Source organism: Patella vulgata, chromosome 5 (assembly GCF_932274485.2).
Source record: "Patella vulgata chromosome 5, xgPatVulg1.2, whole genome shotgun sequence".
Taxonomy (NCBI): domain Eukaryota; kingdom Metazoa; phylum Mollusca; class Gastropoda; family Patellidae; genus Patella; species Patella vulgata.
This window is the reverse complement of record NC_065883.2, coordinates 75,874,610-75,902,410: the sequence shown is the minus strand read 5'-3', so window position 1 is coordinate 75,902,410 and position 27,801 is coordinate 75,874,610. Positions and strand designations below refer to the sequence as shown.

General features: G+C 40.5%; 1 protein-coding gene across 2 annotated transcripts in view; it reads right to left on the bottom strand.

Annotated features, from left to right (window-relative positions):
- LOC126822388 (potassium channel subfamily K member 1) overlaps positions 1-27,801 on the bottom strand; it is a 65,314-nt gene that overhangs the window by 18,310 nt on the left and 19,203 nt on the right. Inside the window, exons 2-3 of one of the 2 annotated variants that reach the window (XM_050551280.2) lie at positions 13,638-13,704; positions 10,078-10,313 (exon numbers count right to left, since the gene is read on the bottom strand). In XM_050551280.2, coding sequence (XP_050407237.1) covers positions 10,078-10,255 — 178 coding nt within the window. In that variant the 5' untranslated portion in view covers positions 10,256-10,313; positions 13,638-13,704. Of the gene's footprint in view, positions 1-10,077; positions 10,314-10,911; positions 11,252-13,637; positions 13,705-27,801 lie in introns of those variants that run through there. The other variant, XM_050551278.2, reaches the window with a different exon arrangement.

The window sequence follows — 27,801 nt, the reverse complement described above, 5'->3', positions numbered from 1 at the left end:
ATACGACATACAACCGTAGACAGAGACTAGTCATAGACATATAGAATGACTCCAATTAAATAAAGAAAAACACAGCTATGAACTTATCAATAGACATCAATGAATACTCAATTTGGATCACGTGGGTTTTCGCATTTTCTTAGTGTGCCGTTCAAAATTTCGCGGCACACTTAGGAAGATGTCGCGGCACACTGGTTGAGAATCACTGATGTAACATCGGTACGATAAAAAAAAAACATAGTCTCGATTATCCATTTACTCGTTAAATCGTGAAGGAAAGTTATGCAGTAAATCGGCTCATAACCCACTAAAGATCGCAGGCTACCGATGTCATCGACAGTTGAGTATGGTCTGGATAAGTTAATTAATGTCTAATTAATAATTTAGATAACATTTCAGGCCTAAAGAAAGACCAGCAATAGGCAGATTTAGCTCTTGTATAATGTATGTTTAACTTTATTTTACTTATCAGTTACATTCAATGATGGCGGGAAACATTTTATCGTGCTGTATAAACTGACGACATTATAAATATACCTCCACCCACCAGGTGTATATAGACTTATATATGTGTCATTAATTCTAAAATCTATAATATTGATTTTCGCGTCCGTGATAATATACATTATATCTAGATGGGTGTGAATACCAATTTCATTTGAATTCAAATAAAAAAGATATCAATTTCTATACCACCTGCCGTTCATACATATATATTTTCATATAACTTGTTATCACAGAGTTATCGCCCCTTTCCCGTTATTGTGTCATGCTTGCGCAGATAGAATTCGAAAAACAGAGGCGCCATTTTCCTGTCAAAATTCTTATCCATTGTCCACGCATCAACAGATAAGAATTATATTGTGACTGAAATATTGAGACTCCCCCCCCCTTCACCCCCACCCCCACCCTCCGTTATTTTGTTAATAGGCGATCTAAATTAAAGATACCTTATGGGAGATAAGATAAAGAGATGACAGTTCTCGCTATAATAGTTAAAAACTAGATAGTGTAATGGTAATTTGCTGAAAATTTCAGTCAAATTGATCCACTATGAGCCGAGAACGAAGCGGTTGAAATTTTCGCATAGTCTCGGTCATCATTACTAAAATCATTTATATAAACAGCATAGTCTCGATTATCCACTGTTTTGATTTAATTATCAATGGCCGTTAAGCGGCATATAGGAACCTAATCCAGCCAACATCGAAGGCTAGCCTTGACATCGAGAGTTTATTATGGTCTGGATAAGTTAATTAATGTCTAATTGATAATTTATATAACATTTCAGGCCTAAAGAAAGACCTGCAATAGACAGATTTAGCTCTTGCATAATGTATGTTTAAGTCGGCGATTTGTTCACAGGTAACACAATTCACATGCGCAATAATCAGCAGCATAGGCATCGTGACATTCGCAATCAAAACAAACGACCGCCAAATTGTTACTTTTCTCGGTACTAGGCCTTATACTTGCGTCTTATGGACATACCTAGGGTCAGCTGTCCAACCTCGTGGGTTTTCTCTGGGGTCCTCCGGTTTCCTCCCACTTCTAAAGACCCCTACGCGCAAGCGAATTATGTAAATAAAATTAAACCATATGTTAGTCCCGAAATGACCTAGTTTGTGTCGAGTGGACGTTAAACCCCATTTCTCTCTCTCTCTCTCTCTCTCTCTCTCTCTAACTGCCCAGGGTTCTTTTACGTCCCATCGGAATAACTACTCGCTGTCCCTTGCTAGGCCCTCCGTCCTGCACCACTGACCAGGGGGAACCAAGCCGGAAATATCCGATTAACTTTTCTAGGTCAATACAGGGATCGGACGCGGAACCTCCAAGTTAGTAGCCAACGTCTTACTCACTGAGCCACCGTAGCACCCGGTTTGGCTTTGCCTGGTACCAACGTCTTACTCACTGAACCGCGTCAACTCGATACAAACTAGGTGATTTCTGGACTAACATATGTTTCAATTTGGCGGGCGACCCTACTCCTTGCCACGTACAACCGGGGATTCGAAACCACGCCAGTCGATTCAATGACAGACTTTATGACACAGCGCGCGCGCTAACCATTCAGCCATCCAACCCCCCACTGGGCAGTACCATTTGTATTTATTTCAGTGAAAGGGGTCGTTGATAACATTTCATCAATTTTCCAACCCCCCACTGGGCAGTACCATTTGTATTTATTTCAGTGAAAGGGGTCGTTGATAACATTTCATCAATTTTCATTTTCTTGCAACGTTTGTATTATTAAAACCCACTAATCATTGTGTATACTCCACAACAACTTATCCATTAATCAATTAGTCAATTTTTTAGGTTAATTGGTATTATTACTTATTAGCGTACAATTAAATCAGATTACCATTAGGTACACGTAATTAAGTTACATCCCTGGTTTGTCATCATTAACTTAGCATTGTGGTGTACATGTATATATTGTCCTGTCATATTTTCATTTTTTATCATAGCTTGATAATGACTAGAGAAGCCTAGTCGAAACGTCGCTCAGTAAAAAGCAGTAATTGTATTCCATAGAATTGTGACCTGTATACTCTAGTTCAATTACTAAATGCCATTGAAACAGGATATAAGAGTAGGCTGTAGCGCAGCTGTCCGGTCAAAATTTCCCTCATAGCACACTGTTTAGCGTATGCCCGTTTTTATTAGCCCAGTCGGAGCAGAACAGTGGGACGTTAAACCCCATTAGCCCAGTCGGAGCAGAACAGAACATAATTTTATTTTGCACCACCAAACCTTCTTCACTCCACTGACGAGAAGTATCTTCTTAAAGTCAGACTACAGAAAGATTTGTCCGGAGTCCATCCGACCAGATGTATTGCCTGCAATGAAATTATCACAATTTGGGTCTCAAATATCGACCATCAACTGAGACGAACTGACAGCTTACAATGATGTACTGAAATGTAGCGTCAATACAGAGTTATTTCCCTTATTACCGGTTTATTTTTCAATATCTGCAGCAAGTATTCCCATCTTTTGACTTAAAATTCTGTCAACGCATCATGATGCCTAAGAGAGAGAGAGAGAGAGAGGGGGGGGGGTAAGGGGTCTTTAGCAGTGGGAGGAAACCCAGAAAAACCCCACGAGGTTGGAAAGACAACCCTACTCGTTGTCACGTAAATGCGGGGAATCGAAACCATGTCACTTGACTCCAAGACAGACCTTATAATCTAAAGCGCACGCGTAAAACCATTCAGCCACCCAACCCCTATGTTCTTGAAGCAACGACCGCGAGTTTTACAACTACAGAGTTAAAAGTAAGATCAATCCAGCCCAACCCCATACTAAACGTACGCTGTCCGCTTGAGAACAGACACTAAGTAAGTTGGCCGACATTTTAAAGTCTTAAATCGACGATTTTAGTCGGAAAAACTAAGTATATTTAGAGAATTTTGAGAAATTCTGCTTTCATTTTATAAAATTGAAAAGGTTCAGTTGGTTTTTTGTATGTATAACAGATGTGAACCGGAGTAGGACCGCATTACAACACAGTACACCAATTGTTGGATATGGCGGCCATTTAGGGCAGAGATCTATTCTCGAAGTAGAGTAGATAGTTCTCTGTGTATCATACGGCTGTACGTGACAAGGAGTAGAGTCGCCTGTCCAACCTCGTTGGTTTTCTCCGGGTCCTCCGGTTTCCTCCCACTGCTAAAGACCCCCACGCGCAAGCGAATTATTGAAATAAAATTGAACCATGTGTTAGTCCCGAAATGACCTAGTTTGTGTCGAGTGGACGTTAAACCCCATTTCTCTCTCTCTCTCTAGAAGACACCAGTAATATTTTCTTTGTTAGGTTCCAGAATTTGTTTCCCACTAACAGTATCAATCTGATTAAAACACAGATCCTATTTCGTTTCTTTTTTTATAGTTCAAAATTTCGTTTTACTTGTCTTCACAACACTGTGATCTGGAAGAGTTGTTATATTACTGGCGTTCTAGTTGATGTGAGGAATTAGCCAACGAAACGGTCTGTTACGGCGAGTTCTTGACGTGATCTGCACGGAACTGTTGGATAAACCCCTAGAAGCGTCAACGTTGATTGATTAATCAATATCTGACGTCATAGGGTAAAAAGCCGCCCGTATGACCTCTGACGCGACCTCCCAGTACAACTTGTCAGATCTTCATGTAGTGTAGGCCATCAAAAGTATAAAAAACCGAAACGAAATACAGATCTGTGTTTTTATCAGAATGTATCTATATCGAGAAAATATAGTTCAGATTAATGTTAGATTCAGCTCAACATATTCTTTAACCGCCACAATATATTCAATAAAAAAAAAATGGGTTTAAAAGACTTAGTCCTACATTTTCCGCATGGTGGCATTTGTTTAATAGATGAATCCGTACACGTTTATTAGATCAGAAGCTCGCGACTGTCACTTCAAGTTCTTTAGATTTGTGCCAATTTGTATTGGATCGTGTATATTTATTTATTCCGTTACGTAGTTTATTTTATCGATCTATGGCGATAAAATGTTTTTAGCTAAAATTTATTCATTCGTTTCGTAAAATCTCGCCTCGTATCTGGTTGTTGACGCTTTATGACTACAAGCTATTATTATTCTGTTTAACGTAACGTGAAAATAAGAGCTCTAGAAATATTCTTAGAAAAAATATGTATATAGCATCGGATTCTTATGGCCTAGTCACACCCAAGCTGCGATTGTCGACGTCGATGTCAGTCAGGCGACTGTGCGATTTTGGTCCCAGTCTTGGTTTTTGTTCTGTGATGTTATACCTAGCAGCCATACAGTACGGCTTGTCCTCAATTCTTCCTCAATTCGTCTGCGATTTTTATTCCTGGGAAGCCACCTGAGTAGAGTAGGGTAGACTCGGGGGGGGGGGGGGGCTAACAGGTTTATATTCCCACGTAGCTTCGGAGTTGGGGATGACGGGGTGGGGGTGAGGGGCTTTAACTCAGATATTTTCGCACCTGTCCCCAGTCATAAATGATCGTGTATCTGGTCTTGATTTGCAGTAATACAATCGTGCGACTGTTGAAGACCAACAGCCAATACCAGGCACTACTATCGAAGGTCACCCCGGACTTCTTGTAGGACTTTTCTACGATTGCTTGCGATTGCCAGTCGTAACCTGCTGTAAGTGTTATCCATTAGTGTGACTGTGGCTTAAGCCCTCGCTAACTTAATTGATGGAATAGAAATCGGTGAGCGAACACGATTTTCTAGAAGAATAGAATCGCGGTTGGCGATTTTTAGTTAACTCGTAATACTTGGAACTGTATTCTTGCAAACTGAGTTATAGAGGACATAATATGTTTTAAAGAGTTGGATTGATTCTGCTTATAAAATAGTCAGGACACAATTACTCTTTCTTGAAGGATACATATATATATTGTTATATAAATTATTATTTAGACACGTATTTACATGACAAACCCATGACCAGCTCTCTAGAACATCTGACGACTTAGCTTTAATTATATGACCGGTGAAGTCCAACTCTCCCGGAGAGGTCGCTCACGCAGGGGCGGATCCAGGAATTTATGCAGGAGGGGGTTTGCCAGGTTCCTGTTAAGGAAATCTGTCATCATCGTCTCTAAATTACAAAGGCATACATACAAATTAAGCTTTTTAAAGAGAGAAATCATTATTGTAATGATATAGGAACACATTGTGATTTAGTTTCATTGATGCAAGGCATTCAATTTTTTTATGTAGTTGAACAGGATGGGGTTTGTACCCCCCCTCCCATCTGGATCCGCCCCTGTCACGGAGACTACCGATACAATGACTGACAATCAAGACTTGTGACGATTATCGTGGGCGGAGTTTCCGTCTGCCAACGATCGTCTATTCTCGACAATCGTCGCAGTCAGTTTATGGCTATTTCTTGTCACAACTTCGCTCAGAATAAAGTAATTTTAACGTACTCTCTTTTCTAAATGAGGTTCGTGCGTGAACTGGACGACTCCGTCTACTGATTTATAGATATACCCAACGCCATTATCCAAATTGGATAGATGGCGTCCTTGAACTGCAAGTTGACATGTTTGTTACCCTAATATGGTTAAAGTCGCCATTAATGTCATTTCCGGACAATAATAACGAGAACGGGTCTCGTTACTATAATAATTATATTTATATTGAAGGGATTGATCTGATAATCTTCTGTTGAAATGCCAAGAAGCTACTCAACCAGCAATGATAATACTGGAACATGGATACAGACCACTCATAAATCAAACCTCGCTTGAATGCAGTTCATTATAGTTGTTGTTCTTTAGTGTTTAACGTCCGCTATATTTTTTATTATCTTAGCGCACACGCAAGGGCCTTTCCTGTGGGAGGAAACCGGAGTACTCGGAGTAAACCCACGAGGTTGAGAAGGCACCCCTATCTCCAAGCCACATACGCTCACACCAGGGATCGAAACCGCAGCAACAAGCCAGAGGTGACCGGCCAGCAATGATAATACTGGAACATGGACACAGACCACTGATTATTCCACCTCGCTTGAATGCAGTTCATTATATTAATATTCCCCCTTATGTATGGCGAATTTTGTTGACTTGGTAGAATCATCATTTTGAGTCGGAGGTAGAACATAGTCGATAGAAATAAATGAAATGGGGTTTAATGTCCTGCTGTTCTGCTCCGAACTGTGCTATTGAAGACGTGCATTCGCCATACAGTGTGCTATGAAGGAAATTTTGCCCGGACAGCGGCGCTATGACCTACTCTTTATATTGAATTACAACTGTCACTCAAATTGTACACAAGACCTCATTTTTTAGTCCAATCCAAACAACCACACACTGTCCAATATCTCTGTCCTGCACCCCTTACATAGTTCAGGAACCACGCCTGAAAATCCTGATCAACTCAAAACAACGTTAATTCAAGACTAAACAGTGCCATGTGCACCCAAACTATGTGGGATAATAAATGCCTTTAGGGATTCGGGCGCCTTCCACACTCACAAGATCTTTCTCGGTCCATCACTAATATTCTTTAAGGATCCGAGTGCCTTCCACACTCACAAGAAGATGAATGATATTCTTTTGGGTTTGTACAATTCTAGAATTATTAATTAGACATTTATTCACATTATTAACCCATAATCAACTCTCTATAGCATAATATAATGTAAAACTGGATCATTGATACTATTTTTATTATCAAGCAATGATACTTGGAAACCGGAGGACCCAGAGAGAACCCACGAGGTTGGACAGGCGAGCTCTACGCCTTGTTACGTACAACCTGCCAATCGAAACACCGCCAGTTGACTCAATGACAGACTTTATGATACAACGCGCAGGCGCTAACCATTCAGCCATCCAATCCCGGTTGAAGCGGGCGTTAAACATTAATAAAATAAAAATCGTGAATCGCCGCCCATAGATCAATAATGTATTATATGTCTGGAGTTGGTGACAGAAGAAGACACGAAATTATTTCCATCAGGTTTCCTGTATCCTATCATCTCTATCATCATTAATTATAGAACATAGTATAACCTGACAGACAGACAGACATAAATAACCACATGCTAACTTGGTCGCAGACTAATTAAACATACCTTCCCACGTACAAACTGAAATGAAATGGGGTTTAACGTCCTACTGTTCTGCTCCGAACTGGGCTAATGAAGACGGGCATACGCCATACAGTGTGCTAAGAGGGAAATCTTGCCCGGACAGGGGGACTACGGCCTACTCCAACTGTCAAGGGGTCTTTTACGTGCACACCAATGTGTACACGAGACCTCGGTTTTAAGTCCCATCCGAACGACTAGACAGTTGTCCTTGTCAGGCCCTACGTCCTGCATCACTGACAAGGGGGAACCAATCTGAATGAACTTTCCCGGCCTCTAGGCTAGCTAGTCAGCGTCTTACCCACTTAGCCACCGTGACTCCCTCGCGTACAAAGTTTGTTTCAAATCCCTCATAACATTTTAATTGAACGAAACTATCTCAAGCCGTAAATATCAACTTTAAAGGACAATGTTGGTGTACACCAATATTAAATATGTGATAGAACTGGTTAAAGACATTACAAACATAATTTTAACACAGAGATCACTGCCTCGGTAGATGCGCAACGAAGATTTAAAGAAACGGTAGTGACGGAAATAAAGGAAACCGGGCGACAGCGAAGAAAACTAAATTTAATAGGCGACCCTACAAACGGAGAATCGAAACCACGCCAGTTGACTCAATGACAGACCAGACAATGTTGTTTTATTTCATAACCTTCTGGTAATGGTTTTACTTTGTGACATTTTCAATCATGCTTACATAATGGAAGATTATTGATCAAACATAATTTAGTAAGTAGTATTTTTGTAGTATAACCTTGAGACTCCATATTGTTGGATTTGTTCACCTTGACATTCATGGGATCGATTATGTGTGTGTGTGTGTGAGAGAGAGAGAGAGAGAGAGAGAGAGAGAGAGAGAGAGCAGAGTCGCCTGTCCAACCTCGTGGGTTTTCTCCGGGTCCTCCGGTTTCCTCCCACTCCTAAAGACCCCTACGCGCAAGCGAATTATTGAAATAAAATTGAACCATGTGTTAGTCCCGAAATGACCTAGTTTGTGTCGAGTGGACGTTAAACCCCATTTCTCTCTCTCTCTCTCTCTCTCTCTCTCTCACTGAGCCAAGAAAGTTCCGCGTTCCTATATAATGCTTAGCAATAACATTATATAATTTGCTGTATATTAGCATTTTGTATTGTCTTAATGGCGCCTGTTGGCAGAACATGTCGTTAATGCAAGCTAATTAGACTCGGAAGTTCTTTGCTGAGAAGGCATTAACGAGAAGATGGCAAAAGTTAGTGACGGATTGGATCTCATGAAATTTAGCTGTCAACCAACTATCTAAATTAGCTGACCGTTCTCATATATCACAATAATAGAGTTACTTCCCCTATTGAATTCTCGGTTAAACTAATTATAATCGATTTACATATATCTTTCCCTCTTCAACGTGTTATCTTGTTATTCTATGTGCATGGCTACTAATATAGGCCAACTGTTAAAATTATTGATGTAACAACAAATGGGTTGCCATAGCAACATTAAACCACCACCCACCCACGCTCGTCTCCTAGGAGGAGTAGGATTATTTCCAGTCGACTCCCCGTGACTAGATTGAAAAGAAAGTTTTTCTTGATAAAACGCCGATTTCGTCCGACTTGATTAATTGGGGACTAGCATAAGGTAATTCTTAATTTAATAATTTATGTGCTCGTTGGCAGTTAATAAATTCAAATAAATCCAGTACACAAAATAAAACAGCACAACCCAAATTTTCACCCGCCCCGTTCCACCCTAAAACAAAACAACAGAATGCAAACATAAGATACTCATATTCCAAGTAAACAAAGAAACAACTCTAAAACGCAAACACATTGAAGTAAATATTAAAAAAAACCCACGCCCCCACTCTAAAACACAAACACAAGTAAACATTAAAACAACTACGACCACACTAGAACGCGAACATATCCAAGTAAACATTAAAACAACCACGCCCCCACTTTAAAACACAAACAAATTCAAGTAAACATTAAAACAACCACACCCCCACCCTAAAACACAAATTCAAGTAGGCCCTAAACATATAAACAAACACGCCCACTCTAAAACACAAACAAATTCAAGTAAACATTAAAACAACCACACCCCCACCCTAAAACACAAATTCAAGTAGGCCCTAAACATAAAAACAAACACGCCCCACTCTAAAACACAAACAAATTCAAGTAAACATTAAAACAACCACACCCCCACCCTAAAACACAAATTCAAGTAGGCCCTAAACATATAAACAAACACGCCCCACTCTAAAACACAAACAAATCCCAGAAAACATAAAAACAAACACGCCCCCACTCTAAAACCCAAACAAGACCTAGTAAACATTTTAAAAAACAACCTACCCCCCTCAACTTTAAACCACAGACAAATTCAAGTAAACATAAAACAAACACGCAAACAAATGCGAATAGACATCAATTTGATCGACAAAATACTGAAACAAAAGTAGAAGTATTTTTATTATTTTAGTGTGCCTTACTAACCTGTTAAACATTCTCTATGGTCCCACCGGAACTTGTTTCTTGTCTCTTTCAATTCTTTAATCAGTGTACTCTCTAACGGTCCTTCAATGGCTGAAAAAATGGCTGCTCCTATTACTAGATATAAAACATAGAATAGTGCTAATATCAGTAGTCTCCCGTTACTTCTTCTTAGTCTCATTGTTAAGGTTGGGCTTTCTGTATATCCTAGATACGGTTTATCCAGTCCTATCTCGAACCTGAAAATAAACAAATACGTCATTTAACCTGAAATACGTCATTTAACCGGAAATACGTAAACACATGCTATCGTACTACGGACCAGTTACTCGGTATGATGTCATCGCAGTCATCTTGGAATTGTCAAATTCAAAGTCAGCCAATCGATGCGCAATTGACCAAGGAACAAGCATGCCCAGTTTAATATCGATCTTACCTTAATTAGCGGAGTGTCGTGACCAAAAACTAAAAGCAAAAACAATATTTCAGTAGCGCTTGGGGACCAGCTCTTGTCCAAAAGGGTTGGGGTGGGGGGACCGAATGGTTAGCATGTGTGGGCTATATCATAAAGTCTGCAATTAATTCCACTGCCGTGGTTTCGATTTCCCGGTTGTACGTGACAAGAAGTGGGGTCTCCCGGTTTCCTCGCACTGCTAAAGACCTCTACGCGCAAGCGAATTATGGAAATAAAATTGAACCATGTGTTAGTCCCGAAATGACCTAGTTTGTGTCGAGTGGGCGTTACCCCCCCTCTCTCTCTCTCTCTCTCTCTCTCTCTCTCTGTTAATTTTCTTTCAAAGATTTTAATATTTTAAACTTAACATTCTGTGTACGTACGTGTGTGTCAGAAACATGTCATATAAAGATTTGAAGATATTTATTTTGTATACCACCGTGCCAATTTATTCAGAATATGCCACAAGTATATTGAGTTCTATTTATCCCTGATCATTTTTCGAAGATCCAGTCCACGACAACCTTTATCAGAACCAAATAAGGCATTAGTCCGGTTTTAACCACAGTGAGCGAGAACACTAAGGGGATGCTCGATTCACAGTCCAGAACGTCCCGAATTGACAGAATTGCAATCGAGTAACGCAGAATTCAGTTCTGTCACAGTTCTGTCAGTCCCAACAACGGAGGTGGTGTGAGTAGAATCGTGACGTAATTAAACGGTTTCGGCTGCATGGTTGGTTGAGATATTTAGTTATTCAGTCGACGCATGCGCTGTAGCCCGAAATCACATTTTCACCCGATTGTCACTATTTTTGGAATTGAAGGAATTCAATTCCGGAACGTTCAATCGAGTACCCCCAATGTGTCTTTGACAGTTAACCACACATTAACACAGCTGTTTGAAGCAGATACACCAGTAAAACGCTTCCTATTAACACAAAAAACAAACACCAACTTTCTTCGATCGCTTTCACTCCGTTGCTTTTAACGATTCCGTTTTTAATGGAAGTTCACGGTGATTTCCGATCGACTGAAAATTCTTGTCAGTTTTCGTTAGCAAATGTAGATGGAATAGAGAGCTGCACCTCGTTTATAGATATATAATATCAACAATAGGAAATGATAAGGTGGTCGACCACTATGTAAGAATTCTAACAACCGTCTGCATGTATACATATTTAAAGACGTAATAATTCTAAATCAATACCTTCTAGTAGGTTCTGTGTTTCCTGTGTGTCCTTACACACATAGATAATTGTGAGAGCTAAATGGTTTCGATTTCCCGGTTGTGCGTGACAATGAGTATGGTCGCCTGTCAAACTTCGTGGGTTTTCTCCGGGTCCTCCGGTTTCCTCCCACTGCTAAAGACCCCTACGCGCAAGCCAATTATTGAAATAAAATTATGTTAGTCCCGAAATGACCTAGTTTGTGTCGAGTGGATGTTAACCTCTCTCACTCTTCTCTCTCTCTCTCCCTCTCTCTCTCTCTCTCTCCCTCTCTATTTGATGCACACTGGGTCATTTCGGGACTAACATATGGTACAATTTTATTTCAAAAGGGGGTTTAAGCAGTGGGAGGAAATTGGAGAAACCAGATAAAACCCACGAGGTTTAGCAGGCGACATTACTACTTGTCACTACAATCATGGGATTGAACCTACACCATTTGACTTAATGGCAGACCTTATTATCTAAAGCGAACAAATTAGACAGCCCCCTCCACCCCACCCCCGAGTCCTTCAACTTACACACATGATATTGCTGTTTTATCAGCCAATAATACATTCTACAGTAGATATCGTTTGTGTGATATATTTCATAATCTACTGCGATATCTCATATCGCTTTACATGAATTTGATTGGTCGGTTGAAAGGGAACTACTTTTTTTTATATTCAAAGAACAGTTCATTTCTTATTTAAAGTAACTTTTTTTTTTTTATTAAAAATGAACTATTGTTATTCAATTGACCTTGATGGAAACACTGGGTCAATATAAAGGACTTTGCAATGGTTGAATTGCTGTCAAAAATGATGTATCACTACGCCACAATGTTCAGTAAAAGTTAAATCTACAGCAAAGAATTATATTTATCTATTTGTGCATGTAAAAAGGGATTGGGTGATAAAAAAAATCTCCTACCAGTCTTTTTTGATATCAAAAAATATCAACACTCGTTGATAAAGTAAATAAAATCTCGGCAGCGCCTCGTTTTTTGTTACTTTATCAACTTGTGTTGATATTTTTTGATATCAAAAAAGACTGGTAGGAGATTCTCTATATATCTCAAGTAAACGTTTTGCTTTAAGTAATTTTATCGATATTGGGAACGCTGAATCTCTAATAGGTAGATCTCCACCCGTTAAATACTTTAGTGGAAAGTATCTTTAATAAAGGTTTCAGAAAGGTTTGTTTTGTATAATAATATCAATACAGACATAAACCACATTTAAACCCAAATATGGTCGTCTATTTACCAAGCTCTTCATGTCTTTAATTACTAACAACTGATTGATATTGCATGATTGGGCTAAACTTATCAAACACAATACTGATTAAATACACTCCCTTTTAACATTCATCACATTTCACATCTATTGTCTGTGATTCCAGTTAGCAGGTGCGCGCTGTATCATAAAGTCTGTCATTGAGTCAACTAGCATGGTTTCGATTCTCCGGTTGGACGTGACAAGGAGTAGGGTCGCCTGTCCAACCTCATGGGTTTTCTCCCACTGCTAAAGACCCGTACGCGCAAACGAACCATGTGTTACTCCCAAAATGACCTAGTTTGTGTCGAGTGGACGTTAAACCCCATCTCCCCCCTCTCTCTCTCTCTCTCTCTCTCTCTCTCTTTCGCCCTATCCGGACGACTAGACAATTTTCCTTGCCAGGCCAGCCACCCCGTTCCATTGACAATGGAGGAAAAGGGATTTAAAATCCCTTGGAACTTTCTCGTCCATGAAACAGCGCAATGGAACCTTAAACCTCCTGGCAAAGTCGCCCCGAGTTTCAGACCGCAAGATATTCCGGGCATAGAATATACCCCAAAGATCAAAGAGATTTAGCGTTATAGGTGTATAAGATGAAAGAGAGCGGATGAGTGATTACCTGTTCTTTTACTACAAGCTCATTACACCATTAATCACCTCACTACTCTTATAAACACCCACAAAACCTGAAATATAATTCAATATTTATATTAAACATCCAGATAATCTGAATTATAATTCAAAATATATCACCAATCATGTTACGTCCACTCGATATAAACTGGGCAATGGGACTAACACATAATTCACTTTTATTTTTAAAAAAACCGGAGAAAACCTACGATGTTACACATGCGATCCTACTTCTTGCGCCACGTACAAACTGGAAATCGAAACAACGCCACTTGACCCACTGACAGGCCTTATGACCTAAAGCGCCAGCGTTAGACCGTTCGCCCCCCCCCCCCCCCCAGTATTATATGACACATGGTTTAAACAATATTTTGTTCATTATAATTACAAATAGTTATACAAGTGCACAGTCTAAAGGATACAACAAGAATGTGCATTGTATTAATTTCATTCTTTGAGCTGAAACTATAATAAATGAAATGGCATGGACAACGTTTAGTCATTAGGATGAGACACGTTGATTGTGTATGCCAAAGATCCAATCACAGTTGGAATTCGAAATACGAGTAGGCCGTGGTGTCGCTGGCCGATAAAAAATTCTCTCATCAGCCCGCAGAAATATTAGACGTTAAACACCATTTCATATCGTTTTCACTCTGTCTGGACGGTTAAAGCGATAATTTATATTTTTAAGTTATATTTTTAAAATGTATTAAAATAAAGCCCTAAAAAAGATGGTATCTATAAACAGTCCTACCTTGTTAAAGAATAACCCTATTAATCCTATAATTCACTATTATCAGTTGAGAAATTGGCAAAAATATCATTTTCAACTTCAAATTCAAACGTTTGAAGATAGCTATTCAATGGGGGGGGGGGGCATAGAAAATCAAGGGAGGTAATTGTGTTATTATTTCCAGGGGTGAATGATTTTTAAGTGTGAGAATGATACCTATGATCGTATAATAGTGAGTCGACAACCTACTGAGCAAAAGACACAGAAATAATTATGTTTTGACTTGCTTAGAAAATATGAAATTCTCGTTTTAAAGTACGGCATTAGGTACGTGAAATGCCATTAATTTAATATACATGACTTGTTTTCCACCCACGTGACAAGCCATTAATATAATATACATGACTTGTTTTCCACCCACGCGCTGTAAGCGACCATTAATCAATTGTCTTTTATGCAGAAAAACAAAATTGACATTTACTTAGAACATAACTGCATCCTGACATTAAACAATTAACTTCAATATAATGTTTTTGTAACTGACGTAAAACTCGTCTCAAGGGCTTCCATCCATTTAGTTTTGTCAGAAAAATGAATAACTCCTTAGTTCGTACATTTGTGATTATATCAATCAGCGCACGTGTTTGTTTGATTTTCCTTTTAGATGTTTTAATTGCTGTATCTATTATGTTCATTAGTTTTGTTGGTGTAGAAATATGGGATGTTACACCCCATTTCATTTCATTTCGTCTTTTTTGATGGATTTATCGGAATAACCATGGTAATAATCGAGCTAGTCTGTCATTTATTGGGGGGGGGGGGTGGCTGAATGGTTAGTGCGCGCGCTGTAACATAAAGTCTGTCATTGAGTCGACTGGCGTGGTTTCGAATCCCCGGTTGTACGTGACAAGGAGTAAGGTCGCCTGTCCAACCTCGTGGGGTTTCTCCGGGTCCTCCGGTTTCCTCCCAGTCCCACTGCTAAAGACCCCTACGCGCAAGCGAATTATTGAAAAAAAATGAAACCATATGTTGGTCCCGAAATGACCTAGTTTGTGTCGAGTGGACGTTAAACCCCATTTTTTTTTCTCTCTCTCTCTCTCTCTCTCTCTCTCTCTCTCTCTCTCTCTCTCTCTCATTTATTACAGTCAACGTACTCGAAACATTGGTGGTGGTATGGGGGGGAGGGGTCGGGTGGGGAAGGGGGTGGTGTGGGGATAGTGGGGGTAATGTGCTAACGCGATGGCTATGGGGCATAAGGTCTACATGTATCTTTGAGTCAAGGTTCGATTCCCAACTTATGCGACCAGAAGTATGGTCGCCTGGCCAATCTCCTCTCTCTCTCTCTCTCTCTTCTCTCTATTCTCGTCTCTTCTCCTCTCTCTCTCTCTCTTTCTTTCTCTCTCTCTCTCTCCCTCTTAAAAGCTAGATAAATACAGTTTACTCAGCGGTCTGGATTAGCGAAACGCACAATATTACATTATGGAATTCCAGTCCGGCATCGTTTACACAAAAGCACGTTCCTCGGGATTTTTCGGCCAGGTTTCCGAAATTCCCCTGGTGCGGGACATTATGTCCTGGCCACGAAGAACGTGTCTAGTCTTACGGATGGAGGTCCACCCGTATAATCGTTTAGCGTGCACGTAAAAGACACTTAACAGCTGGCATTTGATGATGGGGTAAGCAGCAATTCTGGAATTTGAGAAAAAATGTCTAACATAGCACACTGCATTAATTCAATTAGAGCAGAAGATAATAAACTTTACTTAATTTCCAATCTTATTAAAACACAGATCCTATTTCGTTTCGTTTTTTTATAGTTCAAAGCTTCGTTTTACTTGTCTTTACTACACTAGGATCTGGAAGAGTTGTTATATAACCCGCGTTGTGGATGATGTGAGGGGTTAGCCAATGAAACGGTCTGTTACGGCGAGTTTTTGGCGTGAGGTGCATGGAACTGTTGGTAACCCACTAGAAACACCAACGCTGATTGGTTAAGCAATTTACTAACGTCATAACGTAAAGGCCTCGCGTATGACCTCAGACGCGACTTTCCACTTCAACCGGTCAGATCTTTATGTAGATGAGGCCATCGAAAGTATAAAAAACCGAAACGAAACGAAATATAGATCTGTATTGTAATCAGATTGCTTAATTTCATTTCTTCGCTCTTTTAAAGCGAGAATTTCATATTTTCTAAGAAAGTCAAAACATAATTATTTCTATGTCTTTTGCTCAATAGGTTATCAACTCACTATTATACGATCATAGGTATAATTCTCACACTTAAAAATCAATGACCCCGGAAATAATAACACAATTACACCCCTTGTTTTTCTATTGCCCCTATGGAATAGCTATCTTCAAACGTTTGAATTTGAAGTTGAAAATGATATTTTTGCCAATTTCTCAACTGGCAATAGTGAATTATAGGATTAATAGAATTATTCTTTAACAAGGTAGGACTGTTTATAGATACCATCTATGTTAAGGCTTTATTTTAATACATTTTAAAAATATAACCTAAAAATATGAAATTATCGCTTTAAATAAAAACAACCTCATTAGATTCAACAAAATTAGCGATGTTGAGTCCAATATAAAAGCGCATAAATATACCCATTTTGCATTATCATGGCCGGTGAAAACCAATATTATCTTTTCGTTTTCACACGTCTGCCTGTTGCTGATTAAAGTATTAAGATTTACGATTCACAGCACGATGATGCTCATTGAAAGTTTGTTTTGTAGGAACTTCTATTGATTCTAGCCGTTAAGGGAAATGGAATCTCTCTTTTGTCGTTTAAACGGCAAATAATCATTAAGTTCAACTCCTCTCCTGTCAGGGGACCAAAAAACCTTGAGAAAGAGAGAGAGAGAGAGAGAGAGAGAGGGAGAGAGAGAGAGAGAGAGAGGGAGAGAGAGAGAGATGGGGTTTAACGTCCACTCGACATAAACACTAGATCATTTCGGACTTACATATCGTTGGTTCAATTTTATTGTAGAGGTCTTTAGCAGTGGGAGGAATCCGAAGGAACCGGAGGACCCGGAGAAAGCCCACGAGGTTGGACAGGCGATCCTACTCCTTGTCACGCACAACCGGGGTATCGAAACCACGCCAGTTGACTCAATGACAGACCTTATGATACAACACGCACGCGCTAACCATTCGGCCATCCAACCCCCATTTTCAAGAAGGTTTTGGTACTTTGCAGTATGTGGGTGGGTGTGGGGGCGTGACATTCGATCAACTACATCGAAATAAAGGTTACAGAGAAGAAATGAAATGAAATGGGGTTTAACGTCCTACTGTTCTGCTCTTATACTGGAATAATGAAGACGGACATGCGCCATACAGTGTGCTGTGAGGGAAATTTTGCCCGGGCAGCGGCGAAAACAGTCATGGCAAAATGTTTATTTTTCCTCAAAAAAAACACCACCTTTATCTGTCGCAGAATGCTTGGTAATCAGGGCTAGATCTGAATATTAAGGCCACCCCCACGTTACGAGATCTAAACTGGGCTAGCGCTAACCCTAAACCTAACTCACAATTCTCGGCAATAATCACGTGCCCTAGCCCTGTTAACACCTCGCGACCTTTACGAAATCTGGAGGTAGCCTTGATATTTAGACCCGACCAGTAATCAGTATTGTTTTCTAACCCTATCCCTAACTCACAATTCTCGGCAATAATCACGTGCCCTAGCCCTGTTAACACCTCGCGACCTTTACGAAATCTGGAGGTAGCCTTGATATTTAGACCTGACCAGTAATCAGTATTGTTTTAACAATTACTGCCGAAATCTACTTCCAAACCTAACCTTTTTCATTTACATTCCCGCGAGATTTGTTTCAGCATACCAATCACGGTCTAACACAAGATGGTCAACTCTATCGCGCACTTGCTCCAAATTCATAACAACACCATTGGGGATTAGTCAATCATCTCCCAGAATTAATGAATAATATTAACTGTTGATGGTGATCTTTATTTGAACATATGTATTATCATTTGTGCTATATTCATAATCAATGGGGGGTTGATCAGTGATCAGGGATATTCATGAATTAGAGAGAGAGAGAGAGAGAGAGAGAGAGAGAGGGAGGGAGAGTTTAACGTCCACGGGACACAAATCAGGTCATTGCGGGACTAACACATGGTTCAATTTTATTTCAATAATTCGTTTGCGCGTAGGGGTCTTTATCAGTGGGAGGGAACCGGAGGACCCAGAGAAAGCGTTTAACGTCCACTCGACACAAACCGGCCATTGCGGGACTAACACATGGTTCAATTTTATTTCAATAATTCGTTTGCGCGTAGGGATCTTTAGCAGTGGGAGGAAACCGGAGGGCCCGGAGAAAACCCATGATACAGCGCTCACGTGCTAACCCTCACCCCCTCACGAATTAGTTAGTAAAAAACAATGAATGATCTGGGTTCAAGCTCATGGTACTCGCTTTTCGAATATATTTTCTATCTTTTTTGTACAGCCGATAAAAAAACCCAAACAAAGCAGTTCTACTCCTAATTATTGTTTGGACCAGGAAATGAGCTCAAAGAGCTGATGTTCTTATTAAAAATTAAAACGCCTTTTAAATTTTATTTTATTTTTAAATTCTGGCTGGGATGACATGTGTTCTAACTAGGACGTGATTTATGTTATTGTCAATTTAAATGTTGCCAGTAGGCGTTTGTTAATTTGACATCTGATTGAAAACAATGCTAAGGTCCCGGGGCAAGATCAGCAACACCGCCAGTCAATCACCCGTCAAATATTCTTACTTTTATTAACAGAATTTCCGTGAAATGTGTAATTAAATAAAAATAAAGTTATTTTTGTCAGGAGGAATCTAACTATGTTTGTGAAGAGGCGAGATTTTAATCCGAAGGCGTATTCCCATTTATGCCCGTCTGAAAATGAGGGAAAATGTGCCCGGGCAGCGGCACTATGGCCTGCTCTTATATCGAATTCCAACTTTCAAGGGATCTTTTACGTGCATGCCAATGTATGCACGGGACATCGGTTTTTCGTCCCATCCGAACAGTGGTCCCTCCGTCCTGCACCACTGACAACGGGAGGCCACGTCGGTAAATCTCGATCGAACACGCGACCTCCAGGCTAGCGAGCCAGCGTCTCACCCAGCGTGGCTCAAGGGAGAAAGAAGCAGAAGACCCGGACAAAACCCACGAGGTTGCGTATGCGACCCCACTCTGTGTCACGTACAAGTCTGTGCTCGAAACGAAACTACTTGACCAAATGACATCTTATTTGCCAACTCAATCAGAAAAAAACCCCAACATTTTTAATAAAATTAAAATAAGATTTTGATTTAATCTAAAACGTCTTAATGGGTATTATTTCGTGAAAGACAGAAGAAGTACGGGGCTTTGCAATATGGAAATTAAATCACAAATTCCGTTACATTATGTGTATGGGCATTAATGGCCAATCGTTGCGTGCCAAGGTATCTTAAAAGCTCGACATTGATTGATTAATGGTAATCACGTGACCTGTATCTATTGATTCGTCAATGAGTAGGTCAGGAAGGTCAAGTTATATGTCGTGATCAACAAGAGTAACTATCAATATAGGTTTTATATCTTTGTGTTATGGCGACGTTATAACATCTTATGTATTGTTCGTTATTCAACTTGACCCGGTCGATAACTGCTAATGCTATTTAGTCGTTCGGATGAGACGATAAACCGAGGTCCAGTGTATACATTGGCGTGCACGTAAACTCGCGTTTCTGGCGAACCGATAAATCTGATATATTTAAATATTGAGAATTATGCGTTTGAAATTTGAACTCTGTTGTTATCTCTATGTCCATCAAATAACGTAACGTTTTTTCTCGGCCCATTCTAACGAATAGACGTCATTCCTTGCCGCTGACACGAATAGACGTCATTCCTTGCCGCTGACACGAACAGACGTCATTCCTTGCCGCTGACACGAATAGACGTCATTCCTTGCCGCTGACACGAACAGACGTCATTCCTTGCCGCTGACACGAACAGACGCCATTCCGTGCCACTGATATGAACAATACGGGCAACAATCTCCGGATCTTCATACCCACCAAAACATAGTTTATGAAACTACATGTACAATCGAATGAAATGGGGTTTAACGTTCTACTGTTCTGCCCCGAACTGTGTTAATGAAGACGGGCATACGCCATACAGTGTGCTATAAGGGAAACTTTGCCCGGGTCTACTCTGATATCGAAGGGGATCTTTAACGCGCACGCCTATGTATACACAGGACTTCGGTTTTCGTCCCATCCGAACGACTAGACAGCTGTGCTTGTCAGTCCCTCCGTCCTGCACTACTGACAAGGGAAAACCAAGTCGAAAAATCCCGAGATGAACTTTCTTGGACAATGCAGGGATCGAACACCCGACCTCCGGGCTAGTGAACCAGCGTCCTACCCACTTAGCCACAGTAGCCCCCTGTACAATCGATTCATTTTCTTATCCAAAAAAGTGGAAAGACAATTATGAAAACATAGAAGAGACTATAAATCATTTGAGGAATATAAAATAAGGATGTATTTGACGTTTTAATGTTTAAAAGATTTGATTTTAACAATATTATTCTCTGATGAGTGACGTGTTTACGATGAAAGGAATTGAGAAGCGTGTATTTATTGATCGTTTATCTAGAACTTGAATAACAGGATCTAGAGTTATACAAGAACATCAGAGAAATAATGTCAACCAAGATCTGCATAATTCGTCTGTTTATATCTGTTCTGACGGAGACGCAGTAATCCGTGATTTTATTAGTACCGGATATTACACGGTATTCTATTCCACGAGGTGGGCTCAGTTAAACATACAGGAGCCACGGTGGCTAAGTGGGTAAGACACTGCCTCGCTGGTCTGGAGGTCGCGTGTTCGATGCCTGCATTGGCCAAGAAAGTTCATTAGGATTTTCCGGCGTGGTTTCCTCTTGTCAGTGGTGCAGAACGGAGGGCCTGACAAGGACAGCTGTCTATTCGTTCGGATGGGACCGAGGACCCGTCTAACAATGGCGTACACGTTAAAGATCCTTGACAGTTGGAATTCGATATAAGAGTAGGGTGTAGCGCCACTGTCCGGGCAAAATTTCCCTCATAGCACACTGTATGGCGTATGCCCGTCTTCATTAGCCCAGTATAGGAGCATAACAGTAGGACGTTAAACCCCATTTCATTTCATGTTTTTGTTAAACATACATACAAGAGCTAAATCTGCCTATTGCTGGTTTTTCTTTAAGACTGAAATGTTATATGTATTGTTTAATGGTCGAGAGCGAGACATTTAGTAATATATTTAGAAATGGAGAAGCTGGGCATAGCTTCGAACAACCAGTACGGTGGTTACAATTAATGCACATATCTTGTCAAATCTTCAAAGACTAATATCTTCACTCGTAGTTTTCAATATATTCATTTTGCATTATCTATTTTCGAACTATTATAACAAGAATGGCTAAATCTTACCTAATGTGTCAATAATACAATATACGGCATTACGACCAATATATATGGCATTGCGACCAATATGTGGCATTACGACCAATATATGACATTGAGACAACGCCAATATATGGCATTACGACCAATATATGGCATTACGGCCTATTTTGTCATTTCGTTTTAAATGCACACGTCGACATAGCGAATGGCGATATTTCGCGAAAATGTCGACATATGCTACGGCGATATAGAATATGTCGACAAAGCTTCAGAATAGCATTATCTTAATGTAAACGTGCACATTTAAAACGAAATGGGGACATCTAACATAGCGCGTTGACTCAATTAACTCGGCAAAAGTTGTCTTTTGAGAGATAAAATCATCAGAACAATCACAATATATTGACATATTACCAACTTAATATTGCGGTATTTATCGCGCTATTGACCCCTATACGCTTCCATAAATATGACATTACGAAATCACAAGACAGGGCATTTCAACATAGTGTGCCTCATGGGTGATTTAACCCTGAGTTCACGTGAAAGTAATTCCTACTTTTATACACGGGCCGGGATAATGGAGATGGACATACAGCATACCGTGTGCCATGGAGGACATTTGGTACGGGCAGCGCCGTTCCCGACTACTCTTCGTACACGGGTTTTCCTCTTGACAGAAATAAGCCGTCTGAAATTTCATAAACATGCCTATCTTGATTCGTAAGTTACTCTCTATCATTCAGACCATCGCAAGCGATACGGCCTCCTCAGTCTGAATGGGAAATGAAATGAAATTGGGTGTAACGTCATACTTCTTCAGAGCCGACAGGGCTAATGAACGCGAACAGAGAGATAAAGAAACGGGGTTTAACGTTCACTCGACACAGACTAGATCATTTCGGGACTAACATATGGTTTAATTTTATTTCAATAATTCGCTTGCGCGTAGGGGTCTTTAGCAGCGGGAGGGAACCGGGGGACCCGGAGAAAACCCACGAGGTTGGACAGGCAACCCTACTCCTTGTCACGTACAACCGGGGATTCGAAACTACGCAAGTTGACTCAATGACAGGCCTCATGATACAGCGCGCACGTGCTACCATTCCGCCATCCAACCCCCCTGAACGCGGACATATAACAAAGAATGTGCTACGACATCGGTGTGTTCGCCTGCGTTTCCAGTTGTTGCGAGTTTTTTACGTGCACGCCAACGGTACCAAGGTTTTTCATCCCATCCGAACGTTTGGCCTTGTCAAACACAGTCTGTGCGAGACTTGGTAAATACATGTGAACGATAGTCTCTATCACCCAGAAAAATATTGACAACGGTCCCAAACCCTCCGTACGTTGAAGACTAGGAGGTTCTGGGTGACCGAGACTATGTGAACGATAACAAAATAAAGCATGATAGTTATAAAATGGAATTCTCTGGCGGATACCAATGGCTGCTATAACCGCGATCTTTATAAATATCGAAATTACAAAACCCAAGAGACACATTCTATCTATGATATGGCGGTTTCATCTACATATTTCATTAACATTCTGTTAAAACTTGTAGGTAATTACGTGTCGTTTTATATCTAGGGTTAATTTAATGTTTGCTAGACATCATTCCAATTTTAATTAAATTTTTGATGAAAATGGAAATGTTGCAAGGGAAATGAAATTAAAGTAGAGAATTGTCTGCCCGATATTTGTGTACAGTTAGTTTTTATGCCTTGTTTGTGAGCCGCAGTGGCTCATTGAGTAAATTTTTGGTTCTCGGTGGTTACGAATCCCTGGTTGTACGTGACAAGGAGTAGGGTCGCCTGTCCAATCTCGTGGGTTTTCTCCGGGTTCTCCGGGTTCTCCGGTTTTCTCCCACTGCTAAAGACCCCTACGCGCAAGCGAATTATTGAAATAAAATTTTTAAAAAAAATATGTTAGTCCCGAAATGACCTAGTTTGTGTCGAGTGGACGTTAAACCCCATTTCTCTCTCTCTCTTGGTTCTTGGGATCGCTCCCGGTGTTGGCAGGGGAAGTTACGAGGGATTTTCCGGCGTGGTTTACCCTGGCAGGGACAACTGTCTAGTCGTTTGTATGGGACAAAAACTCATTACCTTGTGTACACATTGACGTGCACGTACAGGAGCCCGTGGGTCACGTGACAGAATCGACAGAAGAGTAGGCAGTAGTGCCGGCAAAATTCCCTTTATAATACACCGCAGGGCGTATGCCCGTCGTCATTAGCCGAGTCGCTGCACAGAAGTAGGGTGTTGAACCCTTTTGCATTTCATGTTTTGATGAGGTGCCATTGTTTATTGTCTGTTATCATGCGCGACACCCCTTTATTTATTTCTAAGGGGTGTGGGTGTGAGTGGTGGTGTAATAGATCGGGAAAGACCTACAATAGCCAGATTTAGCTCTTGCATAATGTATGTTTAAATGAAGCAGAATATATACTTCTCAAAATGCTCGAAATGTTCTTAGTGTTTTAGAATTAAAATGTCGATCAATTAGCTTAGTGTCTGTTCTCAAGCGGAGCTACTTTTAGACAGACAGCTTAAGTTTAGTATGCCCATAAGCGTAAATGATAAAGGACCCTCTCCAGTTTGAATCCGATAGTGCCCTGGTATATTAGGCGGCGTGGGCGGGGGAATGGTTAGCGCGTGCGCGCTGTATCATAAGGTCTGTCATTGAGTCAACTGGGGTGGCTTCCATTCCCCGATTTTACGTGACAAGGAGTAGAGTCGCCTGTCCAACCTCGTGGGTTTTGTCCGGGTCCTCCGGTTTCCTCCCAATGCAAGCGAATTATTGAAATAGAATTAAACCATATGTTGGTCCCAAATGAACTAGTTTGTGTCGAGTCGACGCTAACCCCCCTCTCTCTCTCTCTCTCTCTCTCTCTCGCTCTATCTCTCTCTCTCACACACACACACTCTTTACAAATAAACCGTAAGCTAGACTAGAAATGGTCAAGTAATGTCTTTTCCCTTTCGTCAGTAAAGAGTTAAATCAACCATGTTATCGACTAGTCCAACTTTATAGATACATTTTGTCGACAGTCATGATCGTAAATATATAACCATCGATTGACAAACTTAACCAACCTTTCAGGAAACATATTTGTGAAATGAACCAGAGGGCCAAAGGTCTTTTCCTGCTGTTCAGCAAAACTAGCCACCGATCGTTGAAATATATAAAACAAATTGACAACCAGTGATCAACATTATTATTTTGGAGAAACCTCCAGTCAATCAGAAGATAGGCTAGGTTCCCACTATCGCTATTCGTGCTACAATTGAAATCGTGGTTTTAATCGTGTAGTAGTCCTATCAGGTCTCGAGTTCGCAAAGCATTATCTCAGACTTAAGTTAAGAATTTACTCAACTTTCAATCACTGTTTATGAGAAATATCTTTGATCCAGAACCAAAAAACTTTGCATATAGTTTCTTATTGATGTATTTGATACATTAAAACAACACAAATTTTTTAAAGGCCTATATTTTAGTTAAAATAAGGTGAACAATTTTGAGTAAATTCTTAACTCAAGTCTGAGAATGCTTTGTGAACTCAGCCGTGGCAATTGTGTTGATCGTATTGAAACGTATCTGCATGTACCAGATCGTGAACTCAGTGTAGCCAATCCTATTGCAAGGCATCGCACGAAAGTGGGAACCTAACATAACGAAATATCTATGTGCCTTGTACATATTAGCGTGTACCCCCAGAAAGATGGAATTCGATGAAGAGTAGTTAGAAAGGCAACTGTGCGTTCAAAATGGCAAACATTAATCCGGTTGGAGCAAAACAGTAAGAAATGAAATGAAATGAAATGGAGTTTAACGCCCTACTGTTCCGCTCCGTCTGGGCAAATGAAGCGGCGCTACGGCCTACTCTTACATGGAATTCCAACTGTCACCCGAACGACCATACGTTGTCCCTTACCAGGCCGCAATCCTATACCACAGACAAAGAGAGACCGCGCCGGAAAACCCGAAGAAATCGATATGTTGAATGAAGTTTTAGTGGCAATATGTACTGTTCCTGAAATCCGCCATTGCTTGTTTAACAGCGATGTTTCTAGAAAATGACAGCATGATGTCAAGAGCTGTTTTGTTTGTAACTCCGAATGGTTAATTGCTTCCATCTTGTTTTTGTCAGGTGTCACAATCGTCTGGTGTAGCTCATCTTTCCACTGTTAAACATGATAAATTTATTTTTAGTTAAAGACACGGAGTGAGAAATGAAATGAGCCTGTAATAGATTTTTCTTAGTCGTTTCTCTCTCGGAACCACGGTGGCTCAGCGTGTTCGATCCCTGCATTGGCCGAGAAAGTGCAGTGGCGCAGGGCATAGGGCCTGACAACGTACAACGTATATTCGTTTGGATGGGACGAAAACCCCGAGGTCCTGTGTACATATTGATGTACTCGTAAAAGACCCCTTGACAGTTGGAATTATTCTGGGACATTTTCCCTCACAGCACACTGTATGACGTATGCTCGTCTTCATTAGCCCATGTGGAACAGACCAGTAGGATGTTAAAACCCATTTCATTTCATTTCATTTTATCAAATGCGCCTTGTATCCTAAGGCCTGTCATTGAGTCAACTGGTGGGGTTTCGATTCCCCGGTTGTACGTGACAAGGAGTAGGGTCGCCTGTCCAACCTTGTGGGTTTTCTCCGGGTCCTCCAGTTTCCTCCCACTGCTAAAGACCCCTACGCGCAAGCGAACTATTGAAATAAAAAAATTAAAACATATGTTAGTCCCGAAATGACATAGTTTGTTTTAAGTGGACGTTACCCCCCCCCCCTCTCTCTCTCTCTCTCTCTTTCTCTCTTTCGGACACTTAAACAGGTGGAAATATCATTTAAGATGGCCATCGCTGGTCAATAATTCTTATAGAAGCAGACGACATAATATCAATATTGGACAGAACAGTAGGACGTTAAACCCCATTTCATTTCATCGATTACTTCGGACACCAAACGACTGGCAATATCATTTTAAGATGGCCGCCGCTGGCCAATAGTTCTGATTGAAGCAGACGACATAATATGAATAGGATTTGCATTAGACCAGTAGCAGTATATTATATATATAGACCTCTACCGTCAAAAGATCATCAATAACGACACAGTAATTGTTCAGACCCTGGAAGGCTGACATTTTAGATAATTTTTGGCTAATTGGGTGATTCATGAAGCTGATATTCAGCAGTCTTTACCGATAACGAACCGGTTGTTAAAGACACGCGTACAGAATTGCTGAATTAGCTAAAAGATACAAAACCGTATTGTATCTTTGTACCGTATGAAGGATCACTGAAAGGGATGGCGGGCCACGGGGCAAAAGTGTGCATCGCAAATTGCTCTAAAAAAAAGGGTCATTTTTAACTTTTGGTATTTTTTCCATCATAAAGTATTTAGCTAATAGATTAATCTATTTATGGCCCTTGCCACAGGTATCCTGGACATACCTGGGACAAGTGACGTACATGTCTGACTCGGGCCAGCTAATTTTACCAAGACTGCGAATAGACAGAATGAAATGCATTCGGATCTAACGTCGTACTGTTCTGCTCCGACTGGTCTAATGAAACCTGTCATACCCCATACAGTGTGCTATGGCTACTCTAATATCGAATTCCAAATGCCATTTTAAGTGCATGCCAATATTTACAAGCACCTCGGCTTTTCGCCTCACCCGAATGACTATACGTTGTTCCTGTGTGTAGACAAACCAGCGCCACCCACGAGTTTCTGTCCTACTTATCAACGATAAGACATTCTGATTAAAACACAGATCCAATTTCATTTCGTTTTTTATAGTTCAAAATTTCGTTTTACTTGTTTTTACTACACAAGGATCTGGAAGACTTTTTATACAACCCGTTTTCTGGATGATGTGAGGGATTAGCTAATGAAACGGCCTGTTACCGCCGCGAATTTTTGGCGTGAG